This window comes from Oncorhynchus masou, chromosome 1 (assembly GCF_036934945.1).
Source record: "Oncorhynchus masou masou isolate Uvic2021 chromosome 1, UVic_Omas_1.1, whole genome shotgun sequence".
Taxonomy (NCBI): Eukaryota; Metazoa; Chordata; class Actinopteri; order Salmoniformes; family Salmonidae; genus Oncorhynchus; species Oncorhynchus masou.
In genome coordinates, this window is record NC_088212.1 from 24958098 (window position 1) to 24979908 (window position 21811).

Below are 21811 nucleotides of genomic sequence, written 5' to 3' on the forward strand. Positions count from 1 at the left end.
TGGGAAAAAAAACTATTTAATCCATTTTCGAAAAACAAAATATTGAAAAAGTCAAGGGTTCTGAATCCTTTCCGAATGCAGTGTAATATAGTTATTGGAGTGTACGAGTGGAAGTGAGATCAAAAGGTGTTAGACCAAGAATCAATATGCAAAAGCAGTCTAACAAGGTCATTTCTGGACTGAATCCAATAACTTTTTGTCCACCTTGGTTTGTGGATTTATATGGCTATCTCCACTTTCTGGTATAGTGTTGAAGCAGCTGGTTTTGTCTCACCATTACACAATGATACTTTTCCATTAACTAGCATGATAAGCGTCTGTTTGGCAAACGCAGGTCTTTTTCCATGCGTTAATATGAAGATATCGGAACATTTGAACTCTTAAAATGTCAAGTGGTCATATTATTTACAAATCATCTGAGAGAGAGAGAAGTTTAATCATCGATATAAAAAACAGAATTATACAAGAATAGATTTGAAACGTTTCTAGGCAGGAAGCACATGATGGCATGATTAGATCGGCTTGTACAGAAGTGTGGTCACATACTTCTTTTTGTAGCGGTGGGTTGCGCTAAGAACCATCACCCCATCCTGAAAGAAAATAAAATAGACACGGATCAGGCAGGAATGTCTTGAGATGCAGAGTTGAGGTCTATTTAACACAAGATTTGAATTGCGCTATTCTATGTCAAATTCAACTGACAACAGGAAATGTAATTGACCCCATCTCTGCTGAGGTGTCTGGTGTATTGAGGAAACAAATGAGTTGAGAGCAGCAATGATTTACCTTGATGGAGAGGGCATAGAGGTGGTTGAGCATCACATGGTTGGGCTCTGGAAGAAGGGCTGGGTCACACTGTTCAGGATATAGAAAACAAACAATTAGCACTAAGAAATTGACATCAATCAGAGAAAATAAAAACATATTTCCATAATCATGACTCCCAATGAAGGTGTTCTCCAGCCTCTGAACCGTCACTCACAGACACGCCAGTGTCCTTATTGAGTAGGACTTGCAGCAAGTGTGGTGGCAGGATGGGGGGGTTCTTGAGCTTGTCGCTCGTCTTGGTTATGTATGGGTCCTGCTGGTAGGGTCCCGGAGGGGAACTCGAGAGGTCTGAAATCACAAGGACGCATACTATGATTCAATGTGCAGTAAACCACCAGGTGAAATTATGCACGTTAATTAATTTACCATCAGAAATTAAATGGCCTTCAACACTAAATGGAGTTGTTATTGGTAAAACACAAATTATGATGGTAATCAAGCATCAGTACCTGACATGTCTGCACATTCCTGAGAATCAATCATGAGGGCATCAAACACCTCAAAGTCAGTTCTCTTCACCTGAATGACATTATTGACCGTGCCAGTTTTGGTCGTCAACACAGCCTGTGAAGGATGAAATACAGTTGAAAGACTGAACAAAGAGGGAATGGTATTATATCATTCCAACAGAGGGTTTGTACTCACCCCTGTCGGGTCGAGGGTCCACTGTCCATCTACACAGAATTTATACTGGTGCTCTCCCTCAGGCAAGTCCACAACTGCTGCAAAGTTGTTCTGGCTGGGTCAGAAAAATAACACAATACAAAGAATATTGAGCAGGAAACATCAGTCAATTTCAATCAGTATCAACTATTCACATTTTGCCAAATTAAAGTGCTTTGTTCGGGTTTTCCCCAAACCTGCTCACCTTTTGTTGAGGGGAATCTTGGTGGCCCAGTTGTTGAATGATCCAGACACAAAGATCTCTTTGCCAGCACCTGTCCAACGGAACACAGTGGGCTTGGCCTGACTGGGACATTTACTGTCACTCTCAAGGTCCCGCTGCCAGGCTAGAAACTCCTGGATCTCCTGAGGAGCCTGGCACAATTGGACTCACATTAACATCATCACTACACATTGAGGCCCATAGAAAAAAAAGTTGGGTTTAGCCTGCCCTACAGACAACCTTGTAAATACTTCACTGTAAATCTGAATGAATTAACCCCTTTAGACTTCACTATCTATATTTCTGTACATTTTTAGCCTCTCGGGGGTTAAACAGGTCAGCATCATCTGTGCTGTCCATGATAATCTTGGGCCGTGCTCCATCCTTGGCACCTTGTCCATCGTCACGCTGATAGGGCCTCTCACCCTGACCTGCACTGGCCCGCTCACCACTGCTGCTGTTGTTTCCCATTCTGAATCAGCAACAACCACTGCACTGATCATCAACACACAAGTATGAAAAAATGATCAACAACAATAATACTGTTAATATAGTACACATCAGCCCTGATATATACAAGAAACATTGACATAAAGTAATATCTAATATCTGACATTTACATGACAGAAAATATTTTCAGAAGCTGGCCTGGTTGAACATTTAGCCAATCTGAGCATTTCCTTGTTGAACAGACACGCTTGCACCAGGGTGGGACAGCAGCGTTCCTGTGTATATTAAGGCACGTGCCGACGTCAGATATGGCTCGGAAAACATACCTCAATCCAGGGAGGAGAAATGGGTTGTGCTCAGAATTGATAACTAGGACAAAAACGGTAGTTTACTTAAAAACTATCCGTCATTCAATCTACTCGGTGTAACAGTTGGGATAATGGGACGATTCGAAGCCCATTTCTCATCCCTGATTGAGGTAGGGGCCTATGTTTCCAAGCCATATCTCGCACAGGCTACACCGTGCCTTAATATACACAGGATGTAAATAAGCAGGATCGAATCAGCTGGCGAATCCTCCACCAAAGGCTATTGTAATTCATTGAGAAATGGCCAAGACCAAAATGTAAGCATTTGATAAAATATCCCCGTCTCCTGACATGACCAGTACCCCTACCCCCAACACAAACTTGCTCGCAAAAACAAACACTGGCGCAGACACACACTGACATTAGGTTTGCGTTTCCGTGCATAAGCAAAAACCATATGACCTACTATATATACCACCTATGGCAAAAACTGCCTCGCTACTCAAACTTAAAAACACATCACATCCGGAATATCCATGCCAAAGTAACATTGAAGTAGGCCTAATTGTTTTCACTTTTCTTACCTTCGTTTAATTTCTGGAAATTATAATACTGGGAATCTACGCTATTGTATTTCCTATCGCCATTTTTCCCCTGAACGTGTAAATTGTAACCTAACCCAAAGACAGACTGTAGGCTGCACGAGCACACACCTCTTCCTGTTTTTTCGCATTCGAAGTCACGCCTGTCTCGGAATGATTTTTCAGACCATTGAGTACAGTACAATTTCAAAAACTAGTGTAACCTTTTCTAAGTCACAACAAAAACACTACTGTGAAGCTGGAGCAAATTTTAGGAATGGCCATGATGGATTCCTAGGTTTAAAAAAGGAAACGTTCAGGGCCCGATTTCGCAAAAGCATCTTAAGCCTAAATTAATTTTAGAACCATAGAATTGATCCTATGGTTCTAATTGTGAATTTAGCCTTAAAGTGGCAATCAGCATCTGAAACAACAACACATGAATTCGCTCCTGTTTCGGTAAAAAGCCAAAGAATGGGACTGGAGAAATGTAACAACTCTCAAATTCATAGACATAGCTATAGATGCAAGGACTGACCATCCATGATATCACAATTATTGTTTTAACCATGTTTTGAGGCTATATAGTGTTAGTTTACATGTACTTTGTTTACCAATATTGGAGTAAAACAAGCTTATATGTTGGGTTCTGATGTGGTATGACAGTTATACAAAGCTCACGAGGCATTCTTCAAGAATCTAAAACTAGCTCCAAGTTATTTTGTGTGCAAATACAAATAGTGATGATATTTTTTATGCTCACTTTATCAGACGGTGACCCCAGCCAGAAGCAAAAGAGCAGCGAGGTTTCCCAGGTCACACCTTCCTTTCATCCTTCTTCCAAACCAAGCAATTCGCCCGGATGTCGTAGCACTTGATCCCCTTCTGGACTCTGCTCCGGTAGCTCTCCTTCTGTTTCTCCTGCGTCTTGTCCATGTTCAGTCTCACCTTGATTGATGACAGAAATACATGCAATTATATTTCATATTACAAATACATGTCTTACATATCTCTTGGAGGGCCAGAAAAAAAATTAACAGCACACAATCATTTTTACCTGGTCAAAAACCGCCACATCCTTCTCAGTCCGTGCCTGAAGGTAGTACTCGAAGGTGATCTGATCTGGTTTTACAACTTCCACCACATCGGGTGGGGTTTCAGTGATTTGAAAATAAGTTATACAAACATAGCAATAGACAAACAACAACACTAAGTCAATCACAAATTTGAAAGACTACAGCATATAAAATAATTGTATATACAATTGCATTGTACTCGGAGGGAGGAAAGCGATATCTATTGACAATGTAAGATATTGAAATATGTCTGATAATGTACCATGGAATGTGTAAAAAATAAATAACACAATCCATTGGTGACAGAAGATAACCTATAACATCCATACCTGTCCAGAGTTCTCGACCTCGGTCACTCAAGATGACCTCAGGAGAACCGTGGGTGTTGAAGATGTTCACCATCACCTTGGAGGTGGCCTAGCTAGTCTCGTCATTGATGGGTATCATACAAAGCAACATTTATTTTTGGTTCCAAGCACCCTTTTTAATGGGTTACAGAAGGGAAGTGAGAGTTAAGCACGTGCTCTTCCTTTACTGACCTTGATGGGTATTGCCTCCACCCACTTGGTAAAGTGATCGGTGGCCATCAGACAACAGCTGTTGCCAGTCCTGGATTTCGTGAAGGGTGCAATGAGGTCCACCATAACATTGAAAGTGTTAGAGAGAAGATTACTTTATTCTTACCAGTATCTGTGCCATACAGTATGCAGATTGACACACACACACATATTCTATAATTTTGAACTCTGCCGTGGTCAAATAAAGAAACCATTACAAAACAACTTATCAGGGCAAAGTTTGAATTGGGACACTTACTGATCATGGGCCATGGTGAAACAACTTTGATGGGCTTCAACTCCGGCGCCACAGTCTTCACCCTCAAACTTCTGGCAGGCTAGACAGGCTACTGACCTTTAAGCAAAAAGTGACAAATTGAAACATTGTGTGCTCTCTGATATGACATTAATTGAAATCAAAATAATTTCAGATATAATAGAATGTGATTGATAAACAAAAGGTTATTTCACTTGCCCAGCTGTCCACCTCCTTGACAATTCCCCGTCAGAAGAAGCGTAGGTTGATTTTGGCAATCATGCGCTTCACTCCGAAATGGCCAGCATGCATCTCGGTCAGAACGGCCTCCTTCTCCTCCTCACTAGAGGACATAGAGGGGGACACTATTTGGCATGACAGACCCCTGGCATATAGCCTAGCCATACTGAATAGATACATTTTACTTTTATTTTTAATAACATTGAATCAAGTTTTTGATAGCCTAAAATAAATAATATGGAAATGCTGTGCAAGTGGGGTTTACACTGATTAAACATCTTTGGCACTTATCAATCAAGTTTTAGAAGACTAATATCACGTGTCTGTCTCATATAGTTGGACGACGTAACATTGTATCTGTCCCATTATGGCATCTCTGAGAGCATGGCCAGCACCATTGAGGCCATCTCCATTTTAAAGTAGTACATTTTCTTCCTCTATGACTTCTATGAGTTGGTAAACAAACTGAAAGGGTGCATACTGGAGTGTGTTGTTTGAACAGGTATAACGCCAAGGTTGGCGACTTACTACCAACTGCAGTTATGAAATGTTTGTTTACAAGTATAATTCATTGGCTGATCCCTTTTGATGACCTGGATGGAATTATGTTATCATTTCTTAACCCATAGGAAGTCCCACCTGCTGACTACTTCAAAATGGTGAAAGTCCGCAATGGGGCTGCCGATGTTAAAACTGACTTTTGGGAACTAGAGTCGTCTATGGTCTGTCTACACATATGACTCCTGATTTAGATATCATACGGTATCCCTGCTCAACCATTGCAGGTTGACTTATTCCTCTAATGCTTTCACACGGCTATCCAGTTTCACCGTCTCACAACTGGGCCACACCAAAATATACACTGGGAAACCAGTCTCAAAGCTTTCCTCAGAGGCTCCAAAAAGTGTACCCACTTAGATAAACTCAGACTGGGGTGTGAAAAGCAGTCTTAGCAGGTTTGTATTTATTTATTTTTTTACCTTATTTAAACAGGAAATCCTATTGAGACCAATACTTCTTTAACAAGGGAGCACTGCACACAATCATACAAATTAACAAAATTGACAGTTTACAGTTTTGACCCTGAGCTGTAAAAACAGTTCTTATTTTGTGCATGGATTCAGTTTGCTGGGCACTGCTCAATGTTGAATCCTTAAATTCTTGACTGAAATTAAATAAAAGATTAATGATCATCGTTCTCATCTTCACCTTCTTCATCACCACCACCATTGCATCATCCAAATAATGACTAAGGGATGTTGGGTTGTTGAAGCCATCGTTAAGGTACCAGCTAAGTGCCAGGCCTCTACTTATAGCCTTTAATTACGATATTATTACATATCAGAATACAGGATCCTCCAGACTCTGCAGATTGCAAAGGCTGCGAAGGATACGTGGGAATGTGGGACATGGGGTATGAGGGGGGAGTAAGGAAGGCAATCAGCCAAACAAACATCTCACCCAGCAGTGCTTTAACCTGTGAAAAAAAATAACTTTGGGCTTCTTGGTGTATGAATAAGTGCATGTATGTTTGTGTGTGTGTGTGTGTGTGTGTCTGTGTGAGAGAGCGAGAAAGAGAGAGAGGTCATGCAGGTAGAATGTCAAAATCAAACGCTAATTTTAAAATTGCACAACATTTATTGGAATACAACACACACATTCTTTACCACAAGTGGCTGAACATCCATTTCAGTTCCATAGTAAAAGTTAGAAAATATAAATACATAGTAAATTCTACATTCATCAGTGCTATTTCATTTTTATAATTTTTCCATCAGATGATAAAATATAAGACAGAGCAGCTGTAAGACAACATCAGGCTATGATACAGGAGAACACCACAGGGTATATGGCATGTATGTACTGAACCCTATCTGTGTTCACATTTCATTAGGATCGTGCAAGCTCTCAGTGTATCAACAACTGCTTGTCCTTTAAACAACCCTACATAGATTTTACTCTGTCTAGATCTATAAAATGAAAAACATACACAAATAGAAAAGAATGACAGGAAGTTTGCCCCTTTAACCATCTGAGCACAATTAATTTGCCTCTGCCCTTTAGGCTGGTGTACAATACTTTTGTGTTTTTGGTATGTTTAAACAATAAGCATTCATAAAAAATGTATAAAATGCTACTGTACAATACTGACAATATAATGTTTTTTTAAGTTTCATGTCAGAAAATGATCTGTGGGCTGGTTTCATAGACTGCATGTTCCATCAGATGCAGCCAACAGCATACTGTACATTACAATAAGACCGCTGAATGTTGCTGTCTGTTTTCACTACAAACTAAACTGATGTGAGGGTTATCATAATAAGAATACAGACAAGATGACCCATCCCAGGATTAAAAGGCTCAAGCCCGATCAGCAGACGATGCTCTGAAGAATGTCTGGTCTGATCATGAAAGTGCCCAGAGAGGATCCTTCCCCAGGAGATGATCACTCCTGGTGATTTTTGCCATCTTTTATCCTCCAGCATTCATACAGCATGCTATGGAATTGAACAGAGATAGAAAAACACAAAATAGTTCATTATTAAGATCTCCCTATGATTCTAAATGAAGCAAGAAAAACATTATTATGAGTATGGAATCAGGAACACTGATGGTTGTAATCATACCGTGGTAAAGTGCACTATGGATAAGATCAGGATGATCAGGAGGCCAATGATCATGGAGGCTATCGCCATGTGAAAGGCTTTCCTACCGAGCCTCGTGGAACCCTCATAGTCCTCCTCATCATAACTGTTCTGAGACTTCAGAAGACAGGAGAGGGAGAAACAGAGAGAGAGGGCGGGAGGACAAGAACAATGGCTACAGTTGAGGCAGAGCAACAGAAAATATCACTTTTAAACATCTAGAACCATTCATCAATAAATGGTGTAAAGTTTTCCATAATTATTAATCAATAACCATTACTGTAACAGTGTACACCATTAGTGGACACTGGGGAGATACAGGTAGGTTTCATCCCAGCCAATAAACCATCTAATATTTAGCCAGTGATTCAGAGGGTGACACACCAGTTAAAGAGATCATAATACTACGAATGGAGGGAAGAGTGACGCTGTATCATTGGTGAGTTAGATGAAAAGGCTGGACTGGACCTGTAAACACTCAATCATTTCTATGGGAAACCCTTCTGGCACTGATCAGTACACTTCTCTGTTTCTCACCCCGTCCCTGTGGCATCTTAAAATCATGTTTATATTAAGGTTTGTCAGAGTGCTGTGGATTACTCAGTGTCATGTGCTCCTCATCTTGTTTCTCACAGCCACTAAGCTGCAACAGCTGCCATTGGCACACATGAGGTTTAATGGATCCTTAAGTCGATCTAATTAATATAATAAAATAAATCCATCAAAATCAGTCTGTTTGAGAAAGTGATATCTGTTTACCACATCTGCCTGTTTGCCTTCCTCATCTGCTGTGGAAAGTGGCAGAGCTACAGCATTGTTTGTCAGACTCGGGGCCTCATTTAAAACCGTTGCGTACATTTTATACTAGATATCTGCTTGCACCATTTCTGAAAAGCCTGCCCATGCACACAACATTGAGATGAATAAACTTGGTGCACACCATAAGTAGCCTATGCATTTTTTCGTTATAAATCAGACCTGTCGTAAAACTGTGCGTGTGAACGAGCATTATAACTCTGCCTAAAAATTGCCCACCATTCACCTTTTATGGTGACAATAATGTCCTTATTTGCTGTATACTTTGGAAGTATTAGAACTAGGCTAAGACACTATCTAAAGGAAATAGCAATGGAAAAGTGTATCAAATGTTTTTGGAGAATGTTTTCTTTTGCAGTGATATTTGGTGTAGTCTAACTGACCGTTTCTGAAAGACAAAAACAATTGCAAATTGTTGTCCACCTGTAAGCACACTGTTTGATTTCAATAACGTTTTGCATTTACTTTTTCCCGAACCTAAATATGTTGCACTGCCTGCGAATTCTGAAACATTGTCTATTCTGAAAAATATGAAAACTACAGTAGGCCTACTTACAGTGGTAGCCTACACATTTCAATGCAAAGCATCAATTGTGTATCAACTGTCTGTTCACCTGTTCAATTCTACTATATGCATAGAGCAAAAACAGGAAATTAAAAGCCTATTTAATACCTGTAGGCCCAATTAAATTAGACATGCACATGGCAATTTGTTGTATGGCTACTTTGGGAATATGAACTCATGTCCAGAAAAGGTGAAAACCATTGCAAAATATATTTATGATATGTATTTTGTATTATATTTATCAATGAAATTTTGTCTACTCCAGAAATTTGACATTCCATTATTCAGACGTAGCCTACAAACGTCCATAGAAAAGGTGAACCATCTGTTCTACGTTAAACTGAGCTTCAGTTCGGATCACAGAGCTAAATAGTTGAAATAGCTTAACTACGCTGAACCAAAATATAAAAAGCTTATCTACACTGAACCAAAATATAAGTAGCTTATCTACACTGAACCAAAATTTATGTAGCTTATCTACACTGAACCAAAATATAAATAGCTTATTTACACTAAACCCAAATATAAATGTAACATGTAAAGTGTTGGTCCCCGAATAAAATAAAAGATCCCAGAACTGTTCTATATGCACAAAAAGCTTATTTCTCTCAAATGTTGTGCACAAATTTGTTGACATTCCTGTTACTGAGCTTTCTCTGTTGCCAAGATAATCCATCCACCTGACCGTTGTGGAATATCAAGAAGCTGATTAAACATCATGATCATTATACAGATGCACCTTGTGCTGGGGACAATAAAAGGCCACTCTAAAATGTGCAGTTTGTTCACACAACACAATGCCACAGACGTCTCAAGTTATGAGGGAGTGTGCAATTGGCACGCTGATTGCAGGAATGTTCACCAAAGCTGTTGCCAGAGAATTTTATGTTAATTTCTCTACCACAATGTTGTTTTAGAGAATTTGGCACTACTTCCAACCGGCCTCACAACCGCAGACCACAAGTAACCACGCCAGCGCAGGACCTCCACATCCATAGGATCGTCTGAGACCAGCCACCCGGATAGCTGATGAAACTGGGTTTGCACAACCAAAGCATTAATGCACAAACGGTCAGAAACCGTCTCAGGGAAGCTCACTTGCGTGCTCGTCATCCTCACCAGGGTCTTGACCTGACTGCAGTTCGGCGTCATAAACAACTTCAGTGAGCAAAAGCTCACCTTCCATTGCCACTGGCACATTGGAGAAGTGTGCTCTTCACTGAAGAATCCCGGTTTCAACTATACCGGGCAGATGGCAGACAACTGTATGGTGCTCAGTTTGCTGATGTCGACTTTGTGAACAGAGTGCCCCATGGTGGCGGTGGGGCTATGGTATGGGCAGGGATAAGCTATGGACAACGAACACAATTGCATTTAATTGATGGCTATTTGAACGCACAGAAATACTGTGACGAGATTCTGAGGCTCATTGTCGTGCCATTTATCCGACGCCATCACCTCATGTTTCAGCATGATAATGCATGGCCCCATGTACACAATTCCTGGGAGCTGAAAATGTCCCAGTTCTTCCATGCCCTGCATACTCACCAGACATGTCACCCATTGAGCATGTTTGGGATTCTTTGGATCATCGTGTACGACAGCGTGTTTCAGTTCTTGCCAATATCCAGCAACTTTGCACAGCTATTGAAGAGGAGTGGGACAACATTCCACAGGCCACAATCAACAGCTTGATCAACTCTTAGGTTAAATCCAACATATGCACTACAACTGCCTCAGCAATGCAATGCTGCAGGGCAAATGCAGCTTTCCATTGGAAATCAATGTACTTCTGTGTCCCAAAATGTAATGACGCTGTCGGGGTGGGTTTGATTGAGGCGTTACACCTCGATCACACCGACAGCTTCATTGCATTTTGGTACACCATAAGCAGTGGCGACCCATCATTCAGGGCAGGTGGGACAGTTAATAAAGCTGCATACACACATGATCTCTTTTTTGTTTTCTTGAGTAAGTCAGCTCTAAAATGCAGGTGTTTCAGCCTAGCTCACAGAAAATAGGAGCACTGCACCATGATTGGCTCAGTGTTCTGTCACTCAGTTTAAGTCCTTAGTAAGGGTAGACATCCAACATTTTAGCCCTTTAGGTCCTGCCATAGAGTTATATTACAAGTGCCCTTCTAAGAAGGCTCAAGGTCATTGGCCACAGATAAAATTACGCCAAATCATGTTATATGTACAGTAGCTTTAATTGGACTGAGGATGTCAAGATCTTACTTTTAAAGTCTTAGCTAGCAGTCATCATGAATTAAGTCGACAATCTACTAGCACATCCTTTTAAATCCTTGTCATAATGAAGAGAAATGATAGATAAAACCTATCGGTGCTCATCGGCCATTGGACATTACAAGTTGAAAATCGCAAATTCAACAAATTAGTAATCTGTAAAGAATCAGTGGCTAACTGCAGGCATTGCAAAGCAACCACTAGCGTTAGCCTGCTATTCAATGGAGTGCTGTGTGTTTTTTCCCACCAGAGTTTCCACCATAAATCCAGAGAATGCCAGACTTTTATGACAAAATTTGCAAACAAAGGACTGCGGCACCACCTTCACAAGGTGAGTCCAAAAATGTCTTATATGCTGCTGCATAAATTATGTTATATGCCAGGGAGATATGTATACTGTAACTAAGAAAGTAACACTAAGTGTATGTTGTGTAGTAAGCTGTTAGTAGCCCATGTGCCTCACCGTAATAATTTGGTCTATTTTAACCAACGCGGTATTGTAAACATCATTCATGGTCGGTGTGTGCTTCTTTTTGTACAGCTTCGACAGTGCTACCGATAGTAGTGGTGGTGCTTGGCTTGCACATGCAAATTCATCACACCAACATTCTACGATAGAATTGTGTTATTTAATGTGTCAATTGAAAAGCTTATTTAACGTGTCAAATAGTGTTATATGACATGTATCTCTTTTGACACTCAAAGACCCAAACGACTTGCAATGTGCCTGACCCTAATAATTTGGTCTATTTTCACCTACTGTTCTAACTTGGTGCACATGTAGCCTATAAGCTGTTTAATAGAAATGTAATCATTGAATATTGTAAGAGCTTTCATTGTCTGTTTACATGTCCCCTGTATTTATCCTACGGTTCTGACTTGGTGTACGGAGAGAATATTGTAAGAACGGCCCATGTTCTGAATTCTTTTGCTGTACAAAAGTGCTGAAGAAATAGTTATATTGACTACGTCCGTCATCGCTTGCTCATTAATGTCTTAATCAAAATTACGGATTGCCTCTTATCCTCTTGTCGTCCCCTTGTGCCATAGTTTGCACATCTCAATTGTCAGTAGAAACCACATTTTTTAAGCAAGTCAGCCATATCAACTATGTTTTTTTAAAGGCAGTAAATGAGGCTGAATGAACTGTTTTGCTGCCAGATAAGGCTCCGCTGAAAGCCAGGTGTAGCAATGGTAAGGTGTTGGGACTCTGCTGTTGGGATAGCTTTTTGTAGGCCATAACAGTTTGTGGGTACCGTTTGTCATAGTTATAGTGAAATTAATGTATTATTTAGTGTTGTGTTGTGGCTTTGCTGGCATGCATCCCACATTTTTTGTTTGATTGCCCCACTAAGATTTACATGCTAAAATCGCCGCTGACCAAAAGTACATTAATTTCCAATGGAACGCTGCATTTGCCTTGCAGCAGGCAGAGGCAGTTGCAATGCGTTCTGTGTGGTGCATATGTTTAATTTATTGAACGTGTGCGTCAAACTGTATGTGTAGACGTCTTGACAGACATGGTAGCAGAAGGTGAATGTTGAACTTTTGTTGCATACATATACAGATGACTCTGCACACTATTTTGCGCAAAAACGCTGTCGGTGTGATCCAGTCCTGACAGAGTAGACTACGCGTGCTTCCATTAGCTGGCTCGGTGCAGTAGGAGGAAGATTTTTGTGTTTGAAAAAAATATTAATGTCTAGGTTACACTAATAATAATAATCATCTTGTTGTCCCACATTTGGGTATTTTAATTTAAATGTGGTCACCCACGTCTGAAGGTAACCCGGTACCACTTTTAAAAAATTATGGAAGTATGAGTAGTTTTGTGACAGGAAAAAAAGGGGTTAACTGTGTCTCTATATATATCTCTTGAGCTTTCTTATATCTCCTAGATATAGGACAGACACTTCAAAACCTTATTCCTTATGATTCATTTTTGACTGTTTTGCCATTTATGAACGTGTTATTCAATGCCTTTTTAATGGATGTAGTAGTAAAGGCCAAATTCAGTATTTAATCAAAAATATATAAAGTATTCACTACATGGCCAAAGTAGGTGGACACCCCTTCAAATAAGTGGATTCGGCTATTTCAGCCACACCCATTGCTGACAGGTGTATAAAATCGATGATATAGCCATGCCATCTCCATAAACAAACATTGGCAATAGAATGGCCCATACTGAAGAGCTCAGTGACTTTCAACATGGCACTGTCATAGGATGCCACCTTTCCAACAAGTCAGCTCATCAAATTTCTGCCTTGCTAGAGCTGCCCGGGCAACTGTATGTCCTGTCTCCAGAAATAACGTCTGCACAAGAACTGTTCTTCGGGAGCTTCATGAAATGGGTTTCCATGGCCGGGCAGCAGCACACAAGCCTAAGATCACCATGCACAATGCCAAACGTCGACTGGAGTGGTGTAAAGATGGAGCAATGGAAACGGGCTCTCTGGAGTGATGAATAACGCTTCACCATCTGGAGTCCGACGGACTAATCTGGGTTTGGCGGATGCCAGGAGAACGCTACCTGTCCCAATGCATAGTGCCAACTGTAAAGCTTGGTGGAGGAGGAATAATGGTCTGGCTCTGTTTTTCATGATTCGAGCGAGGTCCCTTATTTCCAGTGAAGAGAAATCTTAATGCTACAGCACACAATGACATTCTAGACGATTCTGTGTTTCCAACTTTCTGGCAACAGTTTGTGGAAGGCCCTTTCCTGTTTCAGCTTGACAGTGCCCCCGTGCACAAAGCGAGGTCCATACATTTATTTTATTTTATTAACAATGTATTAATTGTCATTTTTAAATTTAACAATCATCAGAAAATATGACACAGATAATGCCCCGTTACTCCTTCCACCTACACAAAACAGCATGCTACATGGGAGCACATCGTACAAAACCCTTCCCTCCCCAACCCATTAACACCCCCCTCCCTCCCATCTACCGGTATTAGCATTGACAATTAACAATAACTAAACAGAATGACCTTCACATTCAATGTAGAAAATAAATGATCAACACAAAAACAAATAATACATTAAGAAAGAAAATAATAATGAGGCAGCTAAGGTGACATCTCTGGAAACTGCTGAAAGTCCCCCCAGACCTTATTAAATTCAAAGGGTTCAGTACGTGAATTGTAGTCATTTTTCAGATGGAATATAGCATGATAGTTTTAACCACATCTGCTTGCTTGGCGGAGTGTCACTCTTCCATTAAATAGCTGTGCATTTATTGGCTGCCAATTTAATTAATCTGGTTTTGCAGAGTCATCTTCAAGAAGAATAAGGGAAGGATCTAGTGGTACAGTCATTTTAGTGACCTGTGATGAGATCTGAATAATGTTATTCCAATATTTGCCTTTCTCAGGGCAGGACAAAAATATATGCATAATTGTGCCCACACCTGTTTTACACCTTGGGCAAAATGTAGATTAAAAAAAAAAGATCTTATACAGTCTCTCTGGTGTAAAGTAGACCCTATGTAAAATATTGAATTGCATCAATTTGTGCCGTGTGTTAAATTAAATATGCTGAGCATCTAAAAAGAGCTTTTCTCGTCCTCAACAATGAGACCAAGGTCATCATGCCACTTCTTGCAAGCCTTCAGTGCGTCATCGTTCCCCAACAGACCTTGAAGACCAGAGTACACGTAAGAAATTAAACCTTTCCTTTCCTCTCCAGCCACAGTTTATCAGTTATAGGTTTACACATGGACTGAATCCTACCTCCCTGACTAGTGGCAATATAAGGCAATATAAGGCCTAACCTGTCGGTACTTGAAGAAATTAGTTTGAGGTAACTGAAAATGAAATGCCAGTTGTTGAAAGGATAGTAGTTCAGCTTCTCTATACAGATGACCAAATGTTTTAATTCCTTTGTTGAAATGAGAAAATGTAATAGCATCTCTCATGGGTTTGGGTAAAATGGGGTTATTATAGAAAGGTGTTTGTTCATATATAGATTTATACCCTTCTGTTTGTTTATGGACTTCAATCAATAAGTGGAGCGGCAGGGTAGCCTAGTGGTTAGAGTGTTGGACTAGTAACTGGAAGGTTCCAAATTCAAACCCGAGCTGACAAGGTACAAATCTGTCGTTCTGCCCCTGAGCAGGCAGTTAACCCACTGTTCCTAGGCCGTCATTGAAAATAAGAATTTGTTCTCTTAACTGACTTGCATAGTTAAATAAAGGTAAAATAAAAAAGTGTTTTTAATGAAAGGGTTGTTTATGAGACCTAGCGAAGCTTTAGGTGGGCTAATGTAAGGTATATTTGCCAATATTACAAGGGACAGACACTCTTCCTCTATCTGTCTCCAAGAGGGTGAACTTGTTGTGTTTTGCCATACCCACACAGCCTTTAACTGAGATGCCCAGTAATACAACTGGAAGTCAGGTAGGGTAAGTCCTCCTTCTGAGTATGGTTTGCATAAAGTTGTGAGTTTCACTCTTGGGGGTTTCCCTTTCCACAGAAATGAAGAGACCTTCCAATTAAGTTGTTTGAAAAAAACTTTGGGAATAGGAAAGGGCAAAGTTTGAAAAAGGTATCAATGCATTTTGGTAATATATTCATCTTTACACAATTGACCCACCCAGTAAGAGAAATTGATAAATCCCACCATCAATCCAATTCTTCCCCAACCTTTTTGAGAAGTGGAGTATAGTTCAGTTGATATGTCTTAATAATTTCAGAAAGAATTTGCAATCCAAGGTATGTCATTTTCTGAGGTCTCCAAGAAAACAGCTGGTCTAAGATTGGTTTCTGCATAGCTGCCCTGTTAAAAGACATAATTATACTCTTCGATAGGTTCATTTTATACCCTGAAAAGGTCCCATATTCCTTCAGGATGTCAACTAATGCTCAGAGTGAAATTTCTGGTTTAGTGAGGTAAAGCAAAATGTATCAGCATATAGCGAGGCCAGATGTTCAGGCCCACCTATACGAACACCATGGATGGATGGAAGAGATCTAAAAGCTTCTGCCAGTGGCTCTATAGCCAAAGAAAAAAGGAGAGGACTAGCGGGACACCCCTGTCTTGTGCCACGTGATAGGGAGAACTGTGAGGAAATGTTTCCATTAGTCAGGATCTGAGCTACCGGACATTTGCACAGTAATCTAATCAGATCTACATACTTAGGTCCAATATTCATCCTCTGTAAAACTTCAAACAGGTAGGTCCATTTTATGCGGTCAAAAGCTTTTTCAGTACCTAATGAAGCTGCCAGTACAGGTTCTTGGTCATTCTCAACATAATGCATAATATTAAATAATCTTCTGATATTATCAGGAGATGAGCGGTTTCTTACAAAGCTTGTTTGGTCCATATCAACCAAGTCAGGAAGAACCTTATCTAGTCTAAGAGCTATGAGTTTTGCAAGAATCTTATATGAAGTGTTCAATTAAGTTATTGGTCTACGCAACCCACAAAGCAGAGGATCTTTCCCAGGTTTGAACAAAACTGTGGTCAGTGCTTATTCAAGTGTGTCTGGGAGCTTTTCTGTCTCTATGGCATAATTAAACATATCTTAAAGAGGCTTGATTCGTTTGGGTAAAAAGGATCTTTAGAATTCAATAAGGAATTTGTCTAACCTTGGTGATTTTCCCCCAGCAATATTGAAAATGGGTTCCTTAATTTCCTCAAATGTAATCTCTTTCTCATAGTACTCTATATCCTTATCAGTTATAGCTTGTAAATTGAGTTTGTCCAAAAACTCATGTATTGTGGCAGGGGCATCCCCTTCAGACTTGTACAGTGTTTCATAAAACTCCCCTAAAGACTAGATTAATTACCTCAGGACCCTGAACAACTGTATTATTTGTTAGCCTAATAGAGCCAATATCTCTACCAGCTTCCTCTCGCCTTATCTGCCAAGCCAGCAACATTCCTGCTTTATCATCTCCAGGTTCATAAGACTTCTGAACATCTAATTAAATGGCTACCCAGACTATTTGCATGCCGTCCCATTTTACACTGCTGCTACTCTCTGTTAATATATATGCATAGTCACTTTAATAACTCTACCTACATGTACATATTACCTCAATTACCTCGATACCAGTGCCCCCGCACATTGACTCTGTACCGGTACCCCCTGTATATAGCCGTGCTATTGTTATTTTACTGCTGCTCTTTAATTATTGGTTACTTTTATTTATTATTCTTATTTATCTTATATTTTTAAGTTATTTTTATTTATTTATTAACTGAATTTTTGGTTAGGGCTTGTAAGTAAGCATTTGACTGTGGGTCTACACCTATTGTATTCCACGCATGTGACAAATATAATTTGATTTGAAGGGGGTAGATCCAGAATTTTGGGAATACATTCCTTCTACAGCCTCCGGGTAACCTTGAAATCACAAATTCGAGCGCTTTTGGAAATGTTCGTAAGAGTCTCATTTCTACCCGAGTTTAGAGATGGCGACTTCTTGCACTTTTGATTCACGTCCTAGCGGACATCATGGATGGCAGCCTGGTGGTCAGCATGGTCTTTTTCTAACTTTGTCACTCGTCCCTTTGACTTTCTGGTCTTAGAGGAGTTCATTGACCAGCACATCAATTTTGCTGAGGCGTTCAGAAAGTGTCTCTTGGATTTTTGTTACACCCTTGTCCATCTCCATTCTGAAACATGCTGGTACCTATTCCAAGCTAGCATCCGTCAAGGCTGAAGAAGGGCTGTCAGAGGTTGACACTTTTCCATGGCTCGTCTAAGGCTTTACTAGATTGGGCATCTTTTGTTTTGACGATAAAAGAGATGTTTTAACTTCCAACTCACTATTAATGAACAGGTAAACCATGTCAAAATACCTTAACATTTTATGAAAGTTCAAGGGCGCTATAAAGACACGTCTTGTTAGAGCTTCGCCATTGCTGGAAGTCTACAGAAATTATTTGTTGAGATCGGTGTGGAAGAACTTGACTGCTCTGCACAGAGCCCTGACCTCAACTCCATCTAACATCTTTGAGATTAATTGGAATGCCAACTGCGAGCCGGAACTAATCATCCAACAACAGTTTACGACCTCACTAACGCCTTTGTGGCTGAATGGAAACAAGTCCCCGCAGCAATGTTCCAACATCTAGTGGAAAGCCTTCCCAGAAGAGTGGAGTCTGTTATAACAGCAAACGGGGGACCAACTCCATATTAATGCACATGATTTTGGAATAAGATGTTTGACGAGCAGGCGTCTACATACTTTTGGTCAGGTAGTGTATATATTAATTTCATACCTACAGGGAACCTAAAATGTTATGCTACGACCATATTAAAACACCCCCCCTCCACCCCCACCAACGGCTTAGGCTTTTAGGGGTTAATGAAAGAGTGTTTGCTCTACTGAAACTACAAAACCCTATCAGATACAGATGGAGGCCATCCAGACGTGTGTCTCTCCATCCTAATCCCCCTTGCTGTTACTTCAAAAACAATATGGCTTTACTCCAAATTTGGACACTCAGGGCTGAATATTGGTGTGTTAACTCAGACAGTCACACAAATCATACATCGATGTCACATACTCTTAATCAGTCCATACGGTGCCTTGCAAAAGTATTCACCCCCCTTGGTGTTTTTACTATTTTGATTCATTACAACCTGTAATTTAAATGGATTTTTATTTGGATTTCATGCAATGGACATACACAAAATAGTCTGAGTTGGTGAAGTGAAAACATTTCAAAACTTGTTTCAAAAAATACAAAACGGAAAAGTTGTGCGTGCATATGTATTCACCCCCTTTGCTAAGAATCCCCCAAATAAGATCTAGTGCAACCAATTACCTTCAGAAGTCACATAATTAGTTAAACAAAGTCCACCTGTGTTCAATCTAAGTGTCACATGATCTGATCTCAGTATATATACACCTGTTCTGAAAGGCCCCAGAGTCTGCAACACCACTAAGCAAGGGGCACCACCAAGCAAGCGGCACCATGAAGACTAAAGAGCATTCCAAACAGGTCAAGGCCAAAGTTGTGGAGAAGTGCAGATCAGGGTTGGGTTATAACAAAATATCCAAAACTTTGAACATCCCACGGAGCACCATTAAATCCATTATTAAAAAATGTAAAGATTATGGCACCACTACAAACCTGTCAAGAGAGGGCTGCCCACCAAAGCTCACGGACCAAGCAAGGAGGGCATTAATCAGAGGCAACAAAGAGACCAAAGATAGTCCTGAAGACCTGGGCTTTACAGAAGAGTGGCCAGAAAAAAGCCATTGCTTAAAGAGAAAAATAAGCAAACATGTTTGGTTTTCGACAAAAGGCATATGGGAGACTCCCCAAACATATGGAAGAAGGTACTCTGGTCAGATGAGACTAAAATTGAGCTTTTTGGCCATCAAGGAAAAAGCAAACCCAACACCTCTCATCACCCCGAAAACACCATCCCCACAGTGGTGGCGGCAGCATCATGCTGTGGGGATGTTATTCATCGGCAGGGACTGGGAAAATGGTCAGAATTGAAGGAATGATGGATGGCGCTAAATACAGGGAAATTCTTGAGTGATTTGAGACTGGGATGGAGGGTCACCTTCCAGCAAGACAATGACTCTAAGCATACTGCTAAAGCAACACTCGAGTGGTTTAAAGGGAAACATTTAAATGTTTTGGAATGACCTAGTCAAAGCCCAGACCTCAATCCAATTGAGAATCTGTGGTATGACTTAAATTGCTGTACACCAGTGGAACCCATCCATCTTGAAGGAGCTGCAGCAGTTTTTCCTTGAAGAATGGGCAAAAATCCCAGTGGATCTATGTGCCAAGCTTAGATAGACATACCTCAAGAGACTTGCAGCTGTAATTGCTGCTAAACGTGGCTCTACAAAGTATTGACTTTGGGGGGGGGGTGAATAGTAATGCACAGTCAAGTTCTTATTTCTTGTTTGTTTCACAATAAAACATATTTTGCATTTTCAAAATATGTTGTTTAAATCAAGTGATACAACCCCCCCCAAAATCAATTTTAATTCCAGGTTATAAGGCAACAAAATAGGAAAAATGCCAAGGGGGGTGAATACTTTTGCAAGCCACTGTATGCTCTTCCTGCCCTACAGTACTGCTGTTGATGAGGGGAAACTATACTCACAATACAGTCATTGTATTGTGCAAAGCTGTGTCCATTTACTTTGGTTGTCTAAACTCTCCTGGAATGTTAACCCTCCAACACATCTGGGATCTGGGATTTGACACAGTCGTGGACATATATCCTATCCTGTAGTTGAACTTCAGCTCCAGTCATGACCGAGAACACATCGTCAGCATTATGTGTACGTGTGTGACGCTGACGGAGGTTCAAAGAGGTGGACAGGCTATTTTTGTAACTCATGAGACTGAACTTCACAGGCACACTGACTCATTAGCCATTCAGTGATCATACACGACTGACACACTTGCACTGAGACAGGTGCATCACACAGAACAGCATGTATAATTTCAAATAAACTGTTGTGCCACAGAATTACCATGAAGAGTTGTCATGGCTGAGATTTCACTCATGACATACTGCTAATAAAATGATCAGTGTTTCTCAAACATTTTTAAACACAGTCAAAATAACCAGTCCTCAATACCTTAACAGTATCCAGAGATAAGAGGTCACATATCATTGATCCATCCTCTTTACTTCATGCCTGTCTAAAGATGAGACGTGCACTCTACTCTTGACCAACATTGAGGTAGACATCATTGACCCAATTCTGGATCAGACTCACCAGTACAGAGAAGACCAGAGCCACGATGTTGACAGGCCAGGCTGGGCAGAAGCAAGTGAGGATGGTCAGGTAGACATAGTTCTTCAGAGGGGGGACCTCCTGGGCCTCCCTGCCCCCCAAGTGGTCAGCACTCACATCCAGCAGCTGCTTGGTCTTCACCTCTGTTGGCTGGGGTGTCCCTGGAGACATTGGACCGGCTAAACAGGTCACAATGGTCAGTCAGAGATGGACAGAAAGGAAGTAGAAGAGCCAGGTAAAAAAGTAAGCCAATGTATGGGAGGAAAAACCCTACCTGGGGACGAGTGTCTTAAGACTGTCTTAGGTGTGAGAAGACTGAAGCAGACTAGTGGCTCCAGCCAGAGATGAGAGATGACCTAATTACTTTCAGGGGTGAATACTATCCTTCTTCTGAGAGAGGAGGGGCACTAGAGGACGGAGGGACGGAGGGACAGGGAAGAAAGTGAGATGAACAGAGTTCAAGACAGAAAAAGTGAAGAGAAAGTAGATTAAGGCATGCACATAGGGCCCGAATCCAATTTAGTTAATTATGCCTTTCTTACGCACGTCTTTCCTACACACTTCTCAGTAGTTGATATTCAGACTTACCTTGTGCAGGTGCTCAATGGGCTTTACAGGCGTG

At 40.7% G+C, this 21811-nt stretch overlaps 2 protein-coding genes across 3 annotated transcripts; both read right to left on the reverse strand.

Moving 5' to 3' along the window:
* Window positions 1-417: 417 nt before the first annotated feature.
* Window positions 418-3167, reverse strand: LOC135540090 (5'-AMP-activated protein kinase subunit beta-1-like). Of its 2 annotated transcripts, none has more exons than XM_064966453.1 (8): window positions 3057-3167; window positions 2024-2204; window positions 1697-1866; window positions 1474-1567; window positions 1278-1392; window positions 983-1116; window positions 787-855; window positions 418-590 (listed from the first exon to the last, which is right to left on the reverse strand). In XM_064966453.1, the coding sequence occupies exons 2-8, from the start codon at window positions 2183-2185 to the stop codon at window positions 513-515; spliced, it is 822 nt and encodes a 273-aa protein (XP_064822525.1). In that variant the 5' UTR covers window positions 2186-2204; window positions 3057-3167; the 3' UTR covers window positions 418-512. The 2 variants fall into 2 exon arrangements, with proteins under 2 accessions (XP_064822525.1, XP_064822517.1); XM_064966445.1 differs by having other exon boundaries at window positions 2024-2209.
* A 2024-nt stretch (window positions 3168-5191) lies between these two features.
* Window positions 5192-21360, reverse strand: LOC135554648 (transmembrane protein 233-like). Its single transcript, XM_064987351.1, has 4 exons — window positions 21172-21360; window positions 7810-7944; window positions 6577-6659; window positions 5192-5285 (listed from the first exon to the last, which is right to left on the reverse strand). Exons 1-4 carry the CDS (start codon window positions 21358-21360, stop codon window positions 5192-5194), a joined length of 501 nt encoding a protein of 166 aa, XP_064843423.1.
* Window positions 21361-21811: the final 451 nt, after the last annotated feature.

Coding starts and splice junctions, on each gene's coding strand:
- LOC135540090 (XM_064966453.1), bottom strand. CDS start 2,185: ATGGGAAACAACAGCAGCAGTGGTGAGCGGGCCAGTGCAGGTCAGGGT. Junction 1,867..2,023: donor ACCCCCGAGAGGCTAAAAAT/GTACAGAAATAT, acceptor CAATTGTGCCAG/GCTCCTCAGGAGATCCAGGA. Junction 1,117..1,277: donor GGAATGTGCAGACATGTCAG/GTACTGATGCTT, acceptor TTGTGATTTCAG/ACCTCTCGAGTTCCCCTCCG.
- LOC135554648 (XM_064987351.1), bottom strand. CDS start 21,360: ATGTCTCCAGGGACACCCCAGCCAACAGAGGTGAAGACCAAGCAGCTG. Junction 7,945..21,171: donor CTCTGGTCTTCTCTGTACTG/GTGAGTCTGATC, acceptor TGTCTTCTGAAG/TCTCAGAACAGTTATGATGA. Junction 5,286..6,576: donor CCCATGTCCCACATTCCCAC/GTATCCTTCGCA, acceptor TATGTCCTCTAG/TGAGGAGGAGAAGGAGGCCG.